The sequence below is a fragment of the Pelobates fuscus genome, chromosome 7 (assembly GCF_036172605.1).
Source record: "Pelobates fuscus isolate aPelFus1 chromosome 7, aPelFus1.pri, whole genome shotgun sequence".
NCBI lineage: Eukaryota > Metazoa > Chordata > Amphibia > Anura > Pelobatidae > Pelobates > Pelobates fuscus.
In genome coordinates, this window is record NC_086323.1 from 162818866 (window position 1) to 162837290 (window position 18425).

Below are 18425 nucleotides of genomic sequence, written 5' to 3' on the forward strand. Positions count from 1 at the left end.
ATGTACACGTTGTCCTCGGCACTCTTCCTTGGACATACACCGCCTCGGTGCTACCAGCGTTCAAAATATATAAGTAGAAGAGGTGCACTCTCAGGTCTTTTCAAGAAGTGTCGTTTATTCACTCGGTGTAATCAAATTGTCACTCTCACTCTCCTGGGCTAAAGAGGTTATGATCCAAATGATGTTGAGTATAAAAGCTGCACTCCCATCTCAATGTAAAATATAGAGGTGAAAAATATCCCATATGGTGTGCCAGACGCATAAATATTTAAAGAAATATCTGGATAGTAGATTACATGCATCATGTGAGAACATGCAAATGCAGGTCTGTATTGGCCAAATGGCCTAAACAAACTGGTTATTCAATCGCTATACAAATCAGGCCATTCAGTATGCAGTCCCTTATAGCCTGATATTATCAATTTATTGTTTGCTGGCATGATAAATTTGATGCTAATGTTTGTACAGGTATTGGGTTCTACCTTGTTAAGATGCTCTTCTAGACTGGAATCAAAGATAATCCAGTAGAAATATGCAAGTTAATGAACAAATTCAAAATAAGATACTTGCAGTTGTGTGAAAGATGTATGCTCTGAACTCTTGCTAAACCAGAACGTTTCACATTCTGTTTTTTCTAGTCTATTTCAATTTTGTGCTCTAAGAGAATTAAATTGTAATGTAAGGAATACAAAGTTGTATACCTAACACTATAGTCTCCCTCCACCTGGCATGTCAAGGGTTAAAAAAAACAACAACAAAAAAACCTTTTAACGTTTACTCGATTCCAGTGCAGATGTCCCACCTCCTCCACCACTAACGGTGCATGCATTCAATGCTTTCCTATGGTGATTTAACTGATACTGGGTGTCCTCCTGTAGAGTGTCAGGATGCCCAGCATCAGTTTAGACAACCAAAAGTTGCAGGAAGTGGCTGTCAATCAGGGAGCCACTTGAGGCAATTTTAATACTGCAATGTAATTATTGCAGTTTCCCAAAAACTACAATGATTTTCATTGCAGGACTAAGTGGGACTGGGACACCTCACTCAGACTACTTCAATAAACTGAAGTAGTATGGGTGCCTATAGTGTCCCTTTTAATTGTGATTTGGTATGCCTGTATCCTTACCAAAAGGGAATGGGCTTTTTTTGTTAAGATGCTTGGAGTAACCCTTTAACAAGTATAACCAACAAGGATATAATGCTGTCTGTGGCTTAACTGTTCATGCACAAGGGGAATTACATTGATCCATATATAAAATTAAGTGAGCAGGAATTTAAGGGTTCAGGTCAGTTGATTAAGTTTGAAGTCAGTGTATCTTGTTTCCTTTTGATGGAATGGGCTTACATGTAGCTCTCATCTACAGTACATCCCTTTTAAGTGAGCAGGGCTTACCTCGCTATCCGAATCGTACAGCTTTATTCATTTACTCCTAGGAACGCACAAGTTGAGATGTAGTCAAAGCACTGTACTTGCTGTGATAGAAAACAGGAGAACCACCTGTAGGTGGTGGCAGGGATTCATGCTGTACTCGTCAGTCAATTCTTACTATAGTTGCTATGGTATAGTCCTGTATGCCAAGGAATTGATTAACAGGTTATGTGGAGAGACTCTTATCTAAAAAAGAAATAATTAAAAATCATTTAGCGCACCTGGTGTACATTTTTACTTTTTAGGTGTCTGGTTTGTAAAACATTTGCTAAACTTGAGTAGCTGTACCACTGTTACAGAACAAGTTATTCTGCTGTAGGCTCTTTGGCGGTGAAAAGGTTAAACTGGCTTGGCAAGCAATCCATTGGAGGAGCCTAGTATCTGTTAACATTTACTTTCCACGTTGCATGTTAATATTTGCTTAATGAATCTTTTCTCAAGCCATTAATCCCATGGTTTAGCTTTGCTTGATGCTTGTGTAACTAGTGGCTGGGACAGTTATATCTAGAACAGTGTTTCTCAACCTTTTATGGAGAGGTACCCATGCAGGTCTATAAAAAAAACATTACTAAGTACCCCTGCCTTGAGAGAGTATTTTTATTTATTTTTTTTTAATTTAAATTCCTAATGAAATGTGTAGAAACTAATATTTAAAGGGACACTTGTCGCCAAAACCACTACGGTAGTTTCATGTAGTTGTTCTGGTGTCTAAAGCCTGTCCCTGTAGGCTTTTCAATGCAAAACTGCCATTTCGGGGAAAAGGCCGGGTTTACATTTCAGCCTAGTATCACCTCTAGTGGCAGTCACTCATATGGGAGTTGATCCTCAAGTATCTTGCAATAAGATGATTGTCATTACATTGTTTTTAGCTATTCTTTTTCTGTTCATTTATTTAATTACACCTGACTTTGCCCTTCCTTTAATTATGCATCAGTAGTTGCCAATGGGTAGCTTTCAATCTATTGATTTTAAAAACCCCACTGTTATGTCCCAGTAAATCTTTAGCCACATGTTCATGTTTCTATGTGAGGCTTTAGATTTAAATTGGGTTTTAGTTCTAATTGGAGAACTATTGACCTCTTCCTTTTATAGATCACCCATTTATTATTATTGAGCATGCCATAAATGTTTTCAATTCGTTATTACTTATCGTAAGGCTTTCTAGATTAGCTTGGTAAAATAAACAGCCCCACGGCTATATTAGGACATACTGGAACAGATCTTAGCGCTGCAGTCCATGTGTTTTCAAAGCCATGGTACAAACTTTAGTAGAAGCAGGTACACAGAATAGCTATAAGTAAGGATGTTTAGTGCCTGCTTAAAGAATACTAATACATTTTGCACCATGGCTTTCAAAACATTTGGTCCGCAGAAAGACTTACCGTACTTTAGAGTTTGTTCTCCGCATACAAAACAATATTGCACATTCTCATACAGGGATATCTGATGACTTGAAAAGTACTAATTCCCAATCTCAGAGAGAAATCTTTTGCTGCATCATGTAACAATAAAACTAAACCTATTTTTCATGTGCATGAAGTAACAAAGCTAGTTACAGGCTTTGACCAATGCCTGTAAGTAACCAGCATCATTCCAACAAGTTTGTCTCAAGCAACTCAGGATCACTACAGTGGGGCTTTCTGAATGAGCAAGCTGCCATGACAATGCAGCTCTTTTATAACATCATATCCAGCCACTAAAATAGTAAATGCTCTAAATCATTTTGGAATTTTGTATACTTGTTAACTTGTCGGACTATAAATACTTTTTTATGACTGCTCCCGTCAAAAAGGTTTTTATAAGCCGCAGTTTGGCTACAGTAAGGATTTAGAAACTTTAATTATTGCTGCTTTGTATAATTTGTAGAAATTCGTCTTGCTTACATTTAGACGTTTGTATTGAAACTATTCCCACTATTGACTTTTTCCGCCTCGCTGATCAGATTTGTTGCGTAATGTCTGTAAAGGAAATGGCTTACAAAGACACTGACTTGCCCAACCTACTGCCTTCCAATGCAACTGCCTATATGGTATGAACAAGAATTGCAAGTTTGTAAAACTGCATTCTATTTTGCTTTATGGAAATCTGGTGTGTCTGTCAGGAGGAGTTGACTGTGTGTAAGCCTTTTACCTTTACACACATTTATTCACTTCATGTATTATTTCATGGATCATTTGAGATGTGAGGGATAATACATGTTCTTGATTACTAGAGCAGGTGTGCAGATAGGTTTACATGCACAATACCTTTCAGAGTGCATGCGGCCTGTGTCCAACCTGCTGTCAAGGTAACAGTGTTCATTAGCTACTTCTGCATCTATCATCTGCTGTGTGTGGGTGTATTAATAAGACAAAACATAGTAACTCGTGTATGCTAGCATGAAAAGTGAGTTTTGTGACATCTTCAGCCTTAGGGCAATTGCGTATCCTCTTTGAAGAGAAAGCAGGATTTCTTAAGGTGCATGTAATGTGTGGGTCTGTAACTTGTTTACACCTTTTACTTCAATACAGCAAATGTCCTTAAACAGTCAAGTGCTAACTCTGCGCTCGTATTAAATTTCATTTGCCATTAACCAAAACCAGATATGAAAGCCAGAATTGGAGGTCTGGGTATATCGATCACATTTCTTGTGGACAGGAAGTAGCCCTTTGATGTATTTCCGCTGTTCTCTTCTCTTCGACATGGGCAACTATATTATCCCTTTATGATTAGGTGCACAGATATACACCTACATTTAAATGCCTCGTGTAAAAATAAATGTATAAAGGGATATGAATCTGTGCCAGTGGGATTTACATAAGACTTTAATTGCCATGTGTTTCTTGCAGTTGGTTTGGATGCTGCTGGAAAAACAACCATTTTATACAAATTGAAGCTTGGAGAGATAGTGACAACAATTCCAACCATTGGTGAGTAACTCCAATCTACAACTTTCTATGCCAAGGGTCTCTCACTCTGTATCTTGACAATTTGGGAACATCAGCAGTCGGTCTCTTTGCAACTTGACCATTGCGAAGTATATTCAGTCTGTTACTTTTGTACCCAGCCATTTGGAGTTAGCTCCAGTCTTGTCTTCTTAACCCCTTAAGGACACATGACGTGTGACATGTCATGATTCCCTTTTATTCCAGAAGTTTGGTCCTTAAGGGGTTAAACCCTGATCATCCAGGAGTATCTGTATAATGTGTAATTGTATGCAGTTCAGTGATCACAGACAAAGCTTCTAACTTTGTCTTCCATACGCTCCCATACTGAAGGTAATGCCATTCTACGTGAGTGCTTTCTACAAGCCTCTATTATTGAAAACTGTGCATAGTCCTGTAAAAATGATGGATCTGTATGCATGACATGCAACCAGCAAATAACAGCTCTTCAGCATTTTGTTTTTGTTTGCTTGTTTTCCTCTTTAGGTGGTTATGTATTTTGAGGTGTTTTTTAAAACTATTATTTTCTTTTATTTTCATTGTTAAGGTTTTAATGTGGAAACCGTAGAATATAAAAATATCTGCTTCACCGTGTGGGATGTTGGTGGCCAGGATAAAATCCGACCCCTCTGGAGACACTATTTCCAGAACACGCAGGTATGCTTAATCTCCTGCTTTGACCAGATGGAATACTTTACACCTGATTTAACAGAATTGCGCTCTGTGCTCATGATTTAAGGAGAGGAGATGGATTATGAACGCACTGGATTGTTAAGAAGTCCACCTTTCCCATCCTTTTGACTCTTAACCTTTTGAGTACTAGTCAAGGGAAAAGCTTTGTTTCATACCTCTCTGGACAAAGTCTGCATTCATTAACCCCTTTTTTAGTGTGTGTTTAATGAGCATTTAAAACAGACAATTGCTATTTAGGGCTGAAATCAATGCTCCATTCATTACCGGTTTCTAACTAAACAGGCAAAAATCCCTTTAACTCTTCTTATGGAGAAGCAACCGTGCTAGCTATTGCTAACATAATCGGTTGCAGCCCATAACTGCTTATTTTTATAAGCGATGGGGGTTATGTGCCAGGTGTCCGGAGACTTGGGCCCTAACTCACCTTGGATTTAGTTGATAACTTTGTGAACAGGGACTGGATATCACCTATCGGTTGGGTGGTGGGAGCAGTTTTTTTTTTTATTTATTTTTCATTTATCATTTTATTATTAATGGACAATGACTTTGGTCATGAGACGAGGGGACAGGGAACCAGTTAGTACTGCGTGTGGTTTTAGAAGCCCTTAACCCACAATTATTTATTATACTCCTTCCCAATGGCTAGGGTGCACAAGAAGGGCTTTTTATCCCAGCACCACACTGCAGTTTTGGTGGAGGAAGGTGAGACTTTAAATGAAGACCACAATTTGCAGGCTTGCTATGGTATTGATGACCCCTGCATTTTAAATGTGCAAATATGATGTTCTTGTATAATGAGTTTTGGATTCTAGCAGAAATTCCTAAAGTCCATTTAGTTGTGTGTGTACATTTTTTAAACATGTCTCAGTAACCCCAAACTGCCAATCTTAACAACATAATCTGTTATGATAATTTTTCAAGTTACTTGTGCCAATATTCCACTCTATTTTTTTTTTTCTTTCGGACAGGGTCTCATTTTCGTTGTAGATAGTAATGACAGAGAGAGAATTCAGGAAGCTGCCGAAGAATTACAGAAAATGGTAAGTGGCTACTTTCTATCACATCAAAAAGCATGTCATTCACTTTTTACAGCATCTTAATCTTGTCAGACTGATTGATCTCCTGATCTAGTCCTCTTTTCCTTCTGCCTTGTCTCACTTTTGCCCTGAACCCCCAAATATTAATCGTAACCAGGGCAACTGGCACAGTCTTATCCTTTACAGTGCATTTAAAGTTGAACTGCAAGAACTAGGATAACATTGTTAAACTGTAAAAGGATCTGAACCTAAATTTAGCAATTTGGTTTTCAGTTCACTAGTGTAGAAAAACTAAAGGTTCTGACCTTGAGCAAGGTGTATTTTGCATTGTATTGGTTGAGTTTCTATTTAATCTGCTCTTCTCTGTCCTGTTTAGCTTCAGGAGGATGAGCTGAGAGATGCAGTACTTCTAGTCTTTGCAAATAAGCAAGACCTGCCCAACGCCATGGCGATCAGTGAAATGACAGACAAATTGACACTCCAGACTCTTCGTAATAAGACTGTAAGTATTATGCGATTATGGTAGCATCAGCACCCGTTTTATCAATGGTTCATTTGTGACAAATAGCCCATTGGCTGTAGTTGCTGAAGTAGAGCAAGAGAATTGCGTGCAGGAGCGTTCTCCTGTTCTCTGCTGTCACTCAAACTGCTGATAATGGACATGTTAATATTGAAATAACTTTTTATGTGCTTCCGTTAAATCTGAAATATTGTGTACTTACCAGTTACACCTTAAAAAGGGAAGAAGTATAGATAATTGCATAACTACTCCTAGTACTACTACTAGTTTCTTTTAGAAGACTCTAGTTCTCCTTAAACATTTATCTTTCAGGATAGCACATAATGTCTCCCAAGTTGGCTGGAACAACCTCGCAATAACTTCCTTTGCTGTCAGTGTAAGAATATACTTTAGCAGTTGTCAAACAATCTAATAAAGTAACAGAAAAACCTAGATGCTTCTTTAGTTTACATGTTTTAAGTCCCGGTGCCATGTTGCAAGATCATTTGTAATAAGTTGCACAGATCGTCTACTTTTAAAAACCTTTGTCTTCAATGAGATATTATACTAGAAGAGAACTGGAAGGTGCCATGTAGATTTGTCAGTCCTGCACTAAAAGAAACTGAGGGAAGGGTACAGATTCACATAATTATGCATAAGAATATGAGAGAGCAGAAGCCATAATAGGATATTAGACCAAAATATTTTTTAGACAAAGTGGCCTTTTCTGTAGAAAACTTAGTCTGAGGGATATTTATGGATAATGTCAGGTGTTGAATTGCCTTCCAATAAAGTAGGTAGAGACTTAAAACCTATAGATAAATATCTAGAGAGCGCTTAAGAGACACATTGCTATCCTGCAAGTGAAAATAAATAACAAATGCATTCTAAGTGCTTTAATAGCAAGCAGACATGGTAGATAGCTGACTTTGCTTGTATTGAATGTAGGTATTAAACTGTGTTTTTTGTTTTTCAGTGGTATGTGCAAGCAACTTGTGCGACTCAAGGAACCGGTCTATATGAAGGACTCGACTGGCTTTCAAACGAGCTCTCCAAGCGCTAAATCACGTACAATTCTTGCACCGAGGACATGGCGATCGAATTGGCCTAGGCTCGTAACATCCAAACTAGTTTGCATCTTGGTCATTTATATGGTTTAAGGAACTGGTATGGGCAGCCAACAGTCATATGTTTAAAGATTTGTTTTGTTTATTTACCAAAATATTTGTTTCCATGTTACTTCCAGGGTAACATGGCAGGGGTTAAAATGGAAAAATATAATAAATCCTCCCTTCTGTGAATGTGTACTCCTGGTTCTACTTGTCCCCCATTTTCCCCAAGCTTTTATTCCTGGACATAATTATTGTGATGCTATAGAATTGAAAGTTGTTTTGTGGGGGGCGGGAGGTTTGTTCCTCTTGTAATCTTGTCATTAACAAAGTCATTTTTGAGTTGGTTGGGGCCATGTGTTTGCCCCGATCCTGGTTAACTGATGGATTTAAAATAGTGTCTATGCTTCAAGATTTTTTTTATTTTTTTGTTTGTGTCATTCCTTAGACATTTCTGCTGATTTAAAACATAGCATTCCATGCGTATTTATTTAAAATATTTTCCCCACAATAAAAACGAACCCTCTCAAGTGGCAGAGGGTACCGACTGTGTTGTCTAAACTCTTTATTTTACTGCTCGTGCCAGCAAAAAAATTAAATAAAAATCCCCCGATAAAAACACTATTTAATTAGCTTAAACCGGTTAGCATTCATTTTATTTTTTTATAAGACGCTAGTTCTCCTTAAACATTTATTTTTGAGGATAGAACATAATGTCTCCCAAATTGGCCGGAACAACCTCGCAATAACTTCCTTTGCTGTCAGGGTAAGGCACAGCAGAAGGGGGTCTTGGCTTGTTTTTTCAGCAGATTGTCACTTTAAGATTAGTTTTAGTCGCATGTTGCTTTACTGCTTGACCATTTGGCCCATTGTATCATAGCTCGGCTGATTGTTTTATTGTTTATTGGTGACATATCGTCATAATGCAAGATTTTTTTTTTTAATTCCTCAAACTGAAAAATGGACATTTTCTCTCCATAACCCACTAAGATTTATTCCTAATAAAATTGTAAAAAAAAATCAAACTTGTTTCAATTGTTGGTGCTTATATTTAATGCAAAACTTGGTGCTTGTCCATATACTGAATACCATATTTAAAAAAAAAAAAACACTGCAAGAACCATAACCACTACAGACTGCTGCCCTCCTTTGAGATTCTCCTTGAAGGAGTGCCACTGAGCTACTTGGCTAATGGCATTCGATCTGCTTGGTCATGCAGTTTTGTGTGATGATGCCCTACTGCGGGCAAGCAATTGCACCATCGGGAGGACGGTGCTGGGAGCATGGGGTCTGCACCCTTAGCAACTGCACAGCTCAGTTTAATTGCACTCTCATGGTCGGCGCTCTCTAGTGAGTCAGACCGCAGATGTCAGGTTTCCAAGTATGCACTCACAAGGAACAATTAAACTGAGGAGTGCAGCCGCTACTTCACTAGACTGCTGAGGAATATGACCGTTAGACCATCTCTGACCCAGGAAAGCCAAGCAGGGTGGGGGCAAAACAGATCACCCATACATTACCAGCAGACACCACCCTACATCCAGTCAACTCACACAAATACTTTTCACCTGACTCAGTTTACACTATGTAGGAGGATAAGGAAAAACTCAACTCCAAATTTTAGAAAATTAAATTCCCTTGCCATTTTATTGCCCAGTTTTGCCATAGCTTGTGACTTTGGCATCTGTTTAAACCCAGTCAAGGGCATCCCCAAATATTGAAATGATTTTATCAGGACTAGTAGATTGTGCTACAAATGTAGTCCCTTGGACATGTATTTTTTTTTTTTTTTTTAAAGAAAAATGTTCACACCCCTGTGATAACATCCAGCTTCTCCTGCAGGACAAAGGGCCCAAGGGACACAGGTAAGTTGTAAAAATCTTCTAAACCTGTTTTGATAAATTACTCTGCGAAGTCAACCCTATAGTCCTGACACATTACAGTGTGCTCATTAGTTATATGGAATTCAATATTTTGTGTGGGAAGAATCCAAAAAAACTAAACACACATGAATGAAACCTTTTCTTCAACACCGTGCTGGTCACACAGTGGTGGCCTAACATTACTCTACCTTCGCTGCTGGTTTTATCAATCTTGGTGTCTGCTAATCTATTGCATTCTGTTAGTAAAGCAGTGGGAGGCTATTGCTCATGCACAGCAAAACTAGCATCTCCTCCTTGAAATGCACTGAATCAATGCAGCTCAATGGGCCACATTCAGTGTCTGAGTGACTGCCACTAGAGATTTTCTCTGAAAAGACAGCAGGGACATTCTGTAGACACCAGTAATACTAAATTAAGCTTTAGTGGTTCTGGTGACTATCGTGCCCCTTTAATATTGCAATATAGCTGACATCTGCCAATTACTATTGGAAAGCAAAACTGGTCCAATCATGTACTCCACAGCAGAAAGCATTATATTTTGTAATACTATATTTTAATCACATCAAGACATCTGTTGCATAAAATTCATTTATTTAAAGGGATAGCTTTGAAAAGCAATGTTGTGTGCCTTACTTTTGTGTAGCTGCACACATTTCAGGAGAATGTTTGTAAAGTTTGTACTGCAAGTTTGATTTCCTCATCTCACAATTTTTGAGTAATCTATAAATTGAAGGAAATGCCCGTGTGTATCGACTACCACTTCAGGTCACATATAAGTGCTATATGATCTGAGGGATGTGAAACGCTGGGTAAAGCTTGGTGACTGGTCACTTCTTCGTGACTTGGTAATGGAATTATTTGTTCTACTTCAATCCGCTCTGAATCAATAAATATATAGTCTAAGCATCCATGGAATCCTCCTACATAATTGGTGTACGCAGGTTCCCCACAAGCACTTTTCAATTTGAAGGGGTGAGTGAAAGACATATTACACCGTTCATCCTCGCCGTTGGAGGTCCAATCTTCGTGGTCCTCAGAGATGGTCCCATTTGTAATAAAGCTGTACATTCCGGTGGAAGGTGTGCTATTAAAATCCCCGCAGAAGATGACTGGAATGCCAGGGTACAGTTCATATGCTATGTGTCTAATGTGGGTAAGGGCTACTCCTATTTGAACTAAACGTATGTTGCCTCCTGTGAACAAAAATTATGAAAATTAGAGTGTGCACAATTTAATGGACAGACGTCCCAAAAAATATAGTTTAGGTGTATTTGTGCTATGAGAAAATATACATTTATTATAAGAGATGCCACACTAACAGTTCATGAAAGAAATTGTGAATTTAAAATGATTTTCAAATCTTAGAACAAAAATAACCGAAAATATAGCTGACTGAATTTTTCTAATTTGGGTCATGTGGTTAAAATATGTAAATTTACTTTAAATTCCTAACAATTAACAGCTGTAATCTAGGAAGAGGAACAACCAAGTAAATACTTAGTGTTTTAAAGGATCACTATAGTGTCAGGAAAACAAAGCGGTTTTCCTGACACTATAGTGCCCTGAGGGGGTCCCCTCCCGTGGCGCTGTAGCACTTGCCTTAATCTAGCGCAGGAATCCCTCGGCGCTGGTGACCTCTCCTCCCCGTCCAACATCATTGGAGCCGAATGTGCGGCAAGTGCCGGGCGTGCGCATTCAAAGTGTCCATAGGAAAGCATTTCTCAATGCTTTATTATGGAGGCAAAATTTGCCTCCAGCGTCGCAGATGCGCCTCTAGTGGCTGTCCAGAAGCCTGCTACTAGAGGCTGGATTAACCCCACATGTAAACAGTTTCTCTGAAACTTATGTTTACATGTGAAGGGTTAAAACCTGAGGGACCTGGCACCCAGACCACTTCATTAAGCTGAAGTGGTCTGGATGACTTTAGTGTCCCTCTATGAAAACACTAATACTTTGTGTTGAGAAATTAAATAGGTTGAAATATATATTATGGGTAGATACTGAATCCCCAGATTATTTACCCACCATGTATTTTAGGATAATGCTCATCTCTTTGTCAGAGGAGTAGACCCCAGCAGTTCAGATGTTGTGGACTACATCTCAATTGATGCGTTGCCAGCATTATGGCTATAAAAGCATTATGATAAATGTAGCCTACAACAGCTGGAGTCTGGCATATAGAATGCGACCAGGACTTACAGGCTTATTTACCAGTGTGGATTCTTAGGAATTAAAAAAAATTATATGGCAAAATACCGAAAGCAAAATTAGCCATTTTATATTCAATTAAAAATGTGGCCATCTTCACCTATAATTTGAAATTCACACCTTACTGAATAACTTTTTAATGACAGGTGCACTCTAAAAGGCAACATCAGTTTCTAAATGACCGTAACATTTTAATACAGAATGTTATTCTGACTTTCAATGAAATATATGTGATTAACCCCTTAAGGACCAAACTTCTGGAATAAAAGGGAATCATGACGTGTCAGACACGTCATGTGTCCTTAAGGGGTTAATCAAAATAAATGGCTGCTTTTTAGGCTCAGTATCCAGTTCCATATGAAGAGGGATTCACTTGTAAAAATCTAGGTATTCCTAAAAGTCTGAAGCAGACAAGAAAAAATTACCTTTTGGATGAAAATATAAATGTGTGTTTGCAACACATATTTTTCGTGATGGATCAGAGGTTGACTGGAGCACTGAAACCTGACATAAGGAGAGATTAAAAAAAAAAAAAAAAAAAAAAGAATATCAATGGTTTATTAGACATTAAAGGGTTATCTACTAAAGTGAGAATTCAAAGTGAATTTATTATGTACGGTCAGAATAACAGATTTGGAAGCATAGCTGACTTGAGATAAAAAATTCAATTTTGGGGGCGGGGCCGGACCGCCGAGCTGGACGGTTGCAGGCAGAAGGAGCTCCTGCTGACTTATAATCAAAATGCCGACAAACCTCAAATTTAAGCCCAGAACTGACCGACCACTATAGTGCCCTAGGCAGAGGGCCTGCTGGAGCCAGGGAGAGGCTGGCTTCCCAAGCTACAGTCCCCTGGAGGAGAGGTCTGCGATACCCGGCCTTCTCCCGCGGTGAGTGGAGCAGAGGGCCGACGCACCACTATCCTGCCACACAGCACCCAGCCTGGGGCTCGAATCTGAGTGGACCCGGCCCTGTTCCCCCCCCCTATGGACCGGGGGGGTGATCCCGGTCCCCGCCCGGGGGCATAGCAGCTCGAGCACACAGGCGCCACAAATGCACTTGAGGGCCCGACTGCATCGCACAAGATGGCGACTGCCACGTGCACGGAAGGTAACACACAAGCATGGGCTCAAGGAACCTGAGCAGACGGCGGCCCCACTCTCTCACAGCTCGCCAAGCGACCTCTCACCTGCCAGAGCAACACACTAACGAGAAAACAGACAGCAACGGAGGCTTACCGGACACGGAGCGGCGGAGACACCAACCCGCAGAGACTCAGCTTTGTAATTGCGACGCTGCCGCCAACCGAAGGGAGCCACGCGTCGGAACAGGCAACACCCAATGTCGATCTCGGAGACTGCTCCTCTCGACATCTAACAGAGGCAAGATTACACGACACATCTGAAGAGGTACCGCAGCCTACAGGGACACTAATACCACGTCGGGCTGAAGTCCGCATGGGCTAACCATAGATCCACTGCCACCCTTGAAGCACCGGACCCATTATGCCAGTGATCCCTGAAGCGCATGTTGCTGTACGAACTTTTGAACGAACTGGGTGATATTCTGTTATACTATATCAGTAAATAGTTGAGACAAAGTTCACAAACTACATTTCTGACCACAGCACACCGTTTACATTCTATACACAATAACACACACCATGACCATTGCAGAAACCATCACTTAGCCTGCACTCATACCTCGCTTACAACAGCCATGATTTAGGCCATAATGTCTATTATCTGTTCCCACACGCTGCCTGTAATTAAAACACGCACCCTGCCTCCCCGGGTGAGACATTTAGGAGCAATCCTGAACAAGCAATATTTGTCTTAGCAAACTAACTAAATAACGATGTATATCTTTTTGTCAGTACGCAACCTTAACATAAAATTGTGCAAGTACAAACGTATACCCCAATGTAATTATTGTATGAATAACACGAGGAATGCCTTTGGGGTACCCCGTGTAACGCTGTAACATCTTATGCACTGCAAAAAAAAAAAAATTGAATTTTGTCCCTACATTTGAAATTCACTTTGAATTCTCACTTCAGTGGATAACCCTGGTAATTTCAACAAGTCTTCTTAAAGAACTAGCGACTATACAAATCCTCTCTCTGTAACCAAGAACTTTCATTGAAGGATAACTAGAAGGCAAAAAAATTGCCGAGTTTGGGGGTTGATAAGTCTTCCCCAAGTGTAACCCCCGAGTCTGTGTCCAAATTAAGTTCCAGTTCAGTTGAGATCTAATTCTCACTTGATTTGTAATGCTTTCCAGAGAGCTGGATGTACTAAACTCAATTTATGCATATTTAATTTGCACATTACTAAATTACTGCCTATGTATTTGCATAAATCTGATGAATTTGGCTGTTACTCAACATTTAGTAGCCAATATTGTTTTGGCTACTGAAACCATGTTTCTAAAACTATTGTGTTATGGTTTGCAAACACCTGCTTTTATTTAATGGGAGTCACATGGACCTAGTATTGTATAACCATGCATAGAATATGCTTGCAGTGCATGTTGTTTTTGGGGAGTGATTATGGTTCTATACGGTCGGATCATCCAAGAGAAAAGACTAGTAAAAACATTTGCGATAAATGTTGAAGTGAAACTAGCAATCACATCTCACTGTGCTCATTTCTTCATTTAGTGGTTTATAGACTGGTAACATGCCATGGGTGTTTGTAATTTATAAAATTGAATTTGACTTGGCATCGAATAATTTTCAATCAGAATTAGCTTTAAAAAGAAAAATGCTGCATTAGTTTAACAATTTAACAAATACACACTTGAACCTCAATTGTAAAGCCATTGGAATGAAAGTTGCATTTTGTGTTGACAAAATCTCTCTCGCTATTACAAATATGGTGCAGTTCTGAGTAAGTCTTTTCAATTAGTTGTGCTCAGGTCTGGTATTTGACCTCTTAGTCCGTGGCCCTTAAGTCACTGATTCACTCTCCCAATCAGTGCACCCTATCATTCAGTCAATACTCCTCTACCCCCACAATCAGTAGTACTCTATATAATGACCGGCATTGTTGACCCCTCTAAATGAGTAAAGCCCATTCTTCCCCTCCTAGTCCATCTATAAGCAGCCCAATTCAGTGCCACCCTTAATCCGGGGAACTCACTCACAAGCCATCAGTATTTCCTCCAAGTCAGTCAGTGCTCCCCCAGATAGTGAATCCCCTTCCCAGTCAATCAGTACTTCCCCAGATAGTGAATCCCCTTCCCAGTCAATCAGTACTTCCTGTTAATAATACCACACCTTCAGGCAGTGATCCCTTCCATATGCAATTCCCTCTTCTAGTTAATTGGTGCCTTCTCAAGACCGCTATTCCCTCTCCGACTCGATCAGTAATATCCCCCTGTCAGTCTATCAGTGCTCCCCAGCCAATAAGTGTCTACCAGCTAGTCATTCCCGCTCCCAATCAGTACTACTCACTGCCAGTCACAGTGCTCCCCAGAGGTCTGTGCTTTCTCCCTGCCAGTCACATTTGCCCCCCCCCCCCCCATCTGGGCTTTCTCCCTGCCAGTCACATTCCCCCCCCCCCCCCCAATCTGGGCTTTCTCCCTGCCAGTCACATTCCCTCCCCCCCCATCTGGGCTTTCTCCCTGCCAGTCACATTCCCTCCCCCCCCCCCCCCCATCTGGGCTTTCTCCCTGCCAGTCACATTCCCTCCCCCCCCCCCCCCAATCTGGGCTTTCTCCCTGCCAGTCACATTCCCTCCCCCCCCCCCCCCAATCTGGGCTTTCTCCCTGCCAGTCACATTCCCTCCCCCCCCCCCCCCCATCTGGGCTTTCTCCCTGCCAGTCACATTCCCTCCCCCCCCCCCCCCCATCTGTGCTTTCTCCCTGCCAATCACAGTGCCCCCCCGTCTGTGCTTTCTCCCTGCCAATCACAGTGCCCCCCCGTCTGTGCTTTCTCCCTGCCAATCACAGTGCCCCCCAGTCTGTGCTTTCTCCCTGCCAATCACAGTGCCCCCCAGTCTGTGCTTTCTCCCTGCCAATCACAGTGCCCCCCAGTCTGTGCTTTATCCCTGCCAATCACAGTGCCCCCCCCCAGTCTGTGCTTTCTCCCTGCCAGTCACAGTGCTCCTCCAGTGAGAGCTTACTCCCTGAGAGTACCCCCTTAATCAGTGCTTCCTCACTAAGAGATCCCCCCCCAGTCAGTGAGCAGTCTCTCTCTCTCCCCTCCAGTCAGTGAGCAGTCTCTCTCTCTCTCTCCCCTCCAGTCAGTGAGCAGTCTCTCTCTCTCTCTCCCCTCCAGTCAGTGAGCAGTCTCTCTCTCTCTCTCCCCTCCAGTCAGTGAGCAGTCTCTCTCTCTCTCTCTCCCCTCCAGTCAGTGAGCAGTCTCTCTCTCTCTCTCCCCTCCAGTCAGTGAGCAGTCTCTCTCTCTCCCCTCCAGTCAGTGAGCAGTCTCTCTCTCTCCCCTCCAGTCAGTGAGCAGTCTCTCTCTCTCCCCTCCAGTCAGTGAGCAGTCTCTCTCTCTCTCTCCCCTCCAGTCAGTGAGCAGTCTCTCTCTCTCTCCCCTCCAGTCAGTGAGCAGTCTCTCTCTCTCTCCCCTCCAGTCAGTGAGCAGTCTCTCTCTCTCTCTCCCCTCCAGTCAGTGAGCAGTCTCTCTCTCTCTCCCCTCCAGTCAGTGAGCAGTCTCTCTCTCTCTCCCCTCCAGTCAGTGAGCAGTCTCTCTCTCCCCTCCAGTCAGTGAGCAGTCTCTCTCTCCCCTCCAGTCAGTGAGCAGTCTCTCTCTCTCTCCCCTCCAGTCAGTGAGCAGTCTCTCTCTCTCTCTCCCCTCCAGTCAGTGAGCAGTCTCTCTCTCTCTCCCCTCCAGTCAGTGAGCAGTCTCTCTCTCTCTCCCCTCCAGTCAGTGAGCAGTCTCTCTCTCTCTCTCTCTCTCTCCCCTCCAGTCAGTGAGCAGTCTCTCTCTCTCTCTCTCTCTCTCTCCCCTCCAGTCAGTGAGCAGTCTCTCTCTCTCCCCTCCAGTCAGTGAGCAGTCTCTCTCTCTCTCTCCCCTCCAGTCAGTGAGCAGTCTCTCTCTCCCCTCCAGTCAGTGAGCAGTCTCTCTCTCCCCTCCAGTCAGTGAGCAGTCTCTCTCTCCCCTCCAGTCAGTGAGCAGTCTCTCTCTCCCCTCCAGTCAGTGAGCAGTCTCTCTCTCTCTCTCCCCTCCAGTCAGTGAGCAGTCTCTCTCTCTCTCTCCCCTCCAGTCAGTGAGCAGTCTCTCTCTCTCCCCTCCAGTCAGTGAGCAGTCTCTCTCTCTCTCCCCCAGTCAGTGAGCAGTCTCTCTCTCTCTCCCCCAGACACTGACCTGCAGGGCTGAGGAGCGGTTCAGCACCCTGTCCCTGGCCCCCGGGTACCGCTCCAGTTTCTCCATGATGTCCCGGTGTAGCGGCTCCCCCTGCAGGGCGGCTCCGAGCTGGATGTCGTGCTGGCTGAGCAGGGTGAAGCGGCTCCGGCGGTAGAAGGTGGCCAGCCCCTCCAGCTGCCGGTCCTTCCCCTTGTAGACTCCGCTCAGCCCGAAGGCGTCCATGGCGGGCCGCAGGCTGTCCGTGAAGCCGTCCCGGTCCACCTCCTGCAGGCAGAGCAGGTCGGCCCGGTAGCCGGTGAGCTCCCGCTGGAGCAGGCAGAGCCGGTAGTCCCGCTGGAGGGCGTACGGGGCGCAGTAGGGGAATAGCGCGGTGCGGGCGTGCTCGCTCTCGGCGTACACTGCGGCCAGCACGTTGTAGCTCACGGTGCGGGTGACGGGCTCCGCGCTGAGCCGGCCGGTGTACAACTGCCGCTCCTCGAACACACAGCGGCCGGGACCGGCAGCCACCGGGCCGGGGGCCTCCACCTCCCGGGCCGGCCCGAACCGAGCGCCGTCACCCGGGGTCACCCGCAGCTTCAGCCGGCAGCCGACCTCCGACACCCCCGGGGTGTACACCAGCTGCTCCCCGGCCTCCTCCCACTCCGCGCCGGCCTCCCCGGCAGGACAGTCCCCGGCCTGGGCCTCCCCCGGGCTCTCCTTCCGCTGCTCCCCGGCTCCCGCGCCCCCCCGGCCGGCCTCGCTCTCGGGACAGCCCGCGGCGGGCAGCGCGGCCCGGTACCAGGTGAAGCGGCAGAGCTCGGGCCGGGAGAAGTCGAGCTCCAGCCGGGGGCAGACGGGGAAGCCGGCCATGATGTGCCCGGGCAGGCGGAGCTCGGTGCAGGCCGGCGGGTTCCTCTCCACCCGGTACCGGCTCTCCCCGACCTCCAGCACCGCCCCATCCCGCCAGGCGGAGCCGCTCAGCTCGTCCTCCGACACCGGCTCCCCGCCGAACCACAGCCGCACCCGGGGCCCCGCCACCGGCTCCGCCGCCCGCCCCTTCCGCTTCTTGCTGGGGCCCTTGGCGGCGCTGGCCGCGATCCGGGAGAGGGACCGGCCCAGGGGCTCCGCGGGGTCCCGCTGCAGCTGGCGGAGAGTCCCGGACAGAACCAGCGAGATGGTGAGCCTGGGCTCCGAGGGCAGAACCCGAACCACGGCCCGATCCATACTGCCCGACCGGCACAGCCACCGAACCGCCCCGCTCAGCATCACCGGGACCGACCGATAGCACCGGCCGCAGACAGACTCACTGACACCGGCCGCCGCTATACAACCACAGCATAGCGAACAGCG

The 18425-nt window shown here is 44.1% G+C and overlaps 2 protein-coding genes across 2 annotated transcripts in view; one reads left to right on the forward strand and one right to left on the reverse strand.

The window, feature by feature from the left end:
• The window catches only part of ARF4 (ADP ribosylation factor 4), a 17140-nt gene extending 8839 nt beyond the window's left edge, over positions 1-8301 (forward strand). Inside the window, exons 2-6 of the mRNA XM_063426878.1 lie at positions 4258-4338; positions 4901-5010; positions 6015-6086; positions 6460-6585; positions 7559-8301. Of these exons, the coding sequence (XP_063282948.1) occupies positions 4258-4338; positions 4901-5010; positions 6015-6086; positions 6460-6585; positions 7559-7645 (476 nt within the window). The 3' untranslated portion in view covers positions 7646-8301. The remainder of the gene's footprint in view (positions 1-4257; positions 4339-4900; positions 5011-6014; positions 6087-6459; positions 6586-7558) is intronic.
• Positions 8302-10110: 1809 nt separating this feature from the next.
• Positions 10111-18397, reverse strand: PDE12 (phosphodiesterase 12). The gene is made up of 3 exons (XM_063426879.1): positions 17097-18397; positions 12208-12286; positions 10111-10767 (listed from the first exon to the last, which is right to left on the reverse strand). Exons 1-3 carry the CDS (start codon positions 18339-18341, stop codon positions 10328-10330), a joined length of 1764 nt encoding a protein of 587 aa, XP_063282949.1. The 5' UTR covers positions 18342-18397; the 3' UTR covers positions 10111-10327.
• Positions 18398-18425: the final 28 nt, after the last annotated feature.

Coding starts and splice junctions, on each gene's coding strand:
- PDE12 (XM_063426879.1), bottom strand. CDS start 18,341: ATGCTGAGCGGGGCGGTTCGGTGGCTGTGCCGGTCGGGCAGTATGGAT. Junction 12,287..17,096: donor ACCGCTCCTCAGCCCTGCAG/GTCAGTGTCTGG, acceptor TCCTTATGTCAG/GTTTCAGTGCTCCAGTCAAC. Junction 10,768..12,207: donor TTTATATTTTCATCCAAAAG/GTAATTTTTTCT, acceptor TTTTGTTCACAG/GAGGCAACATACGTTTAGTT.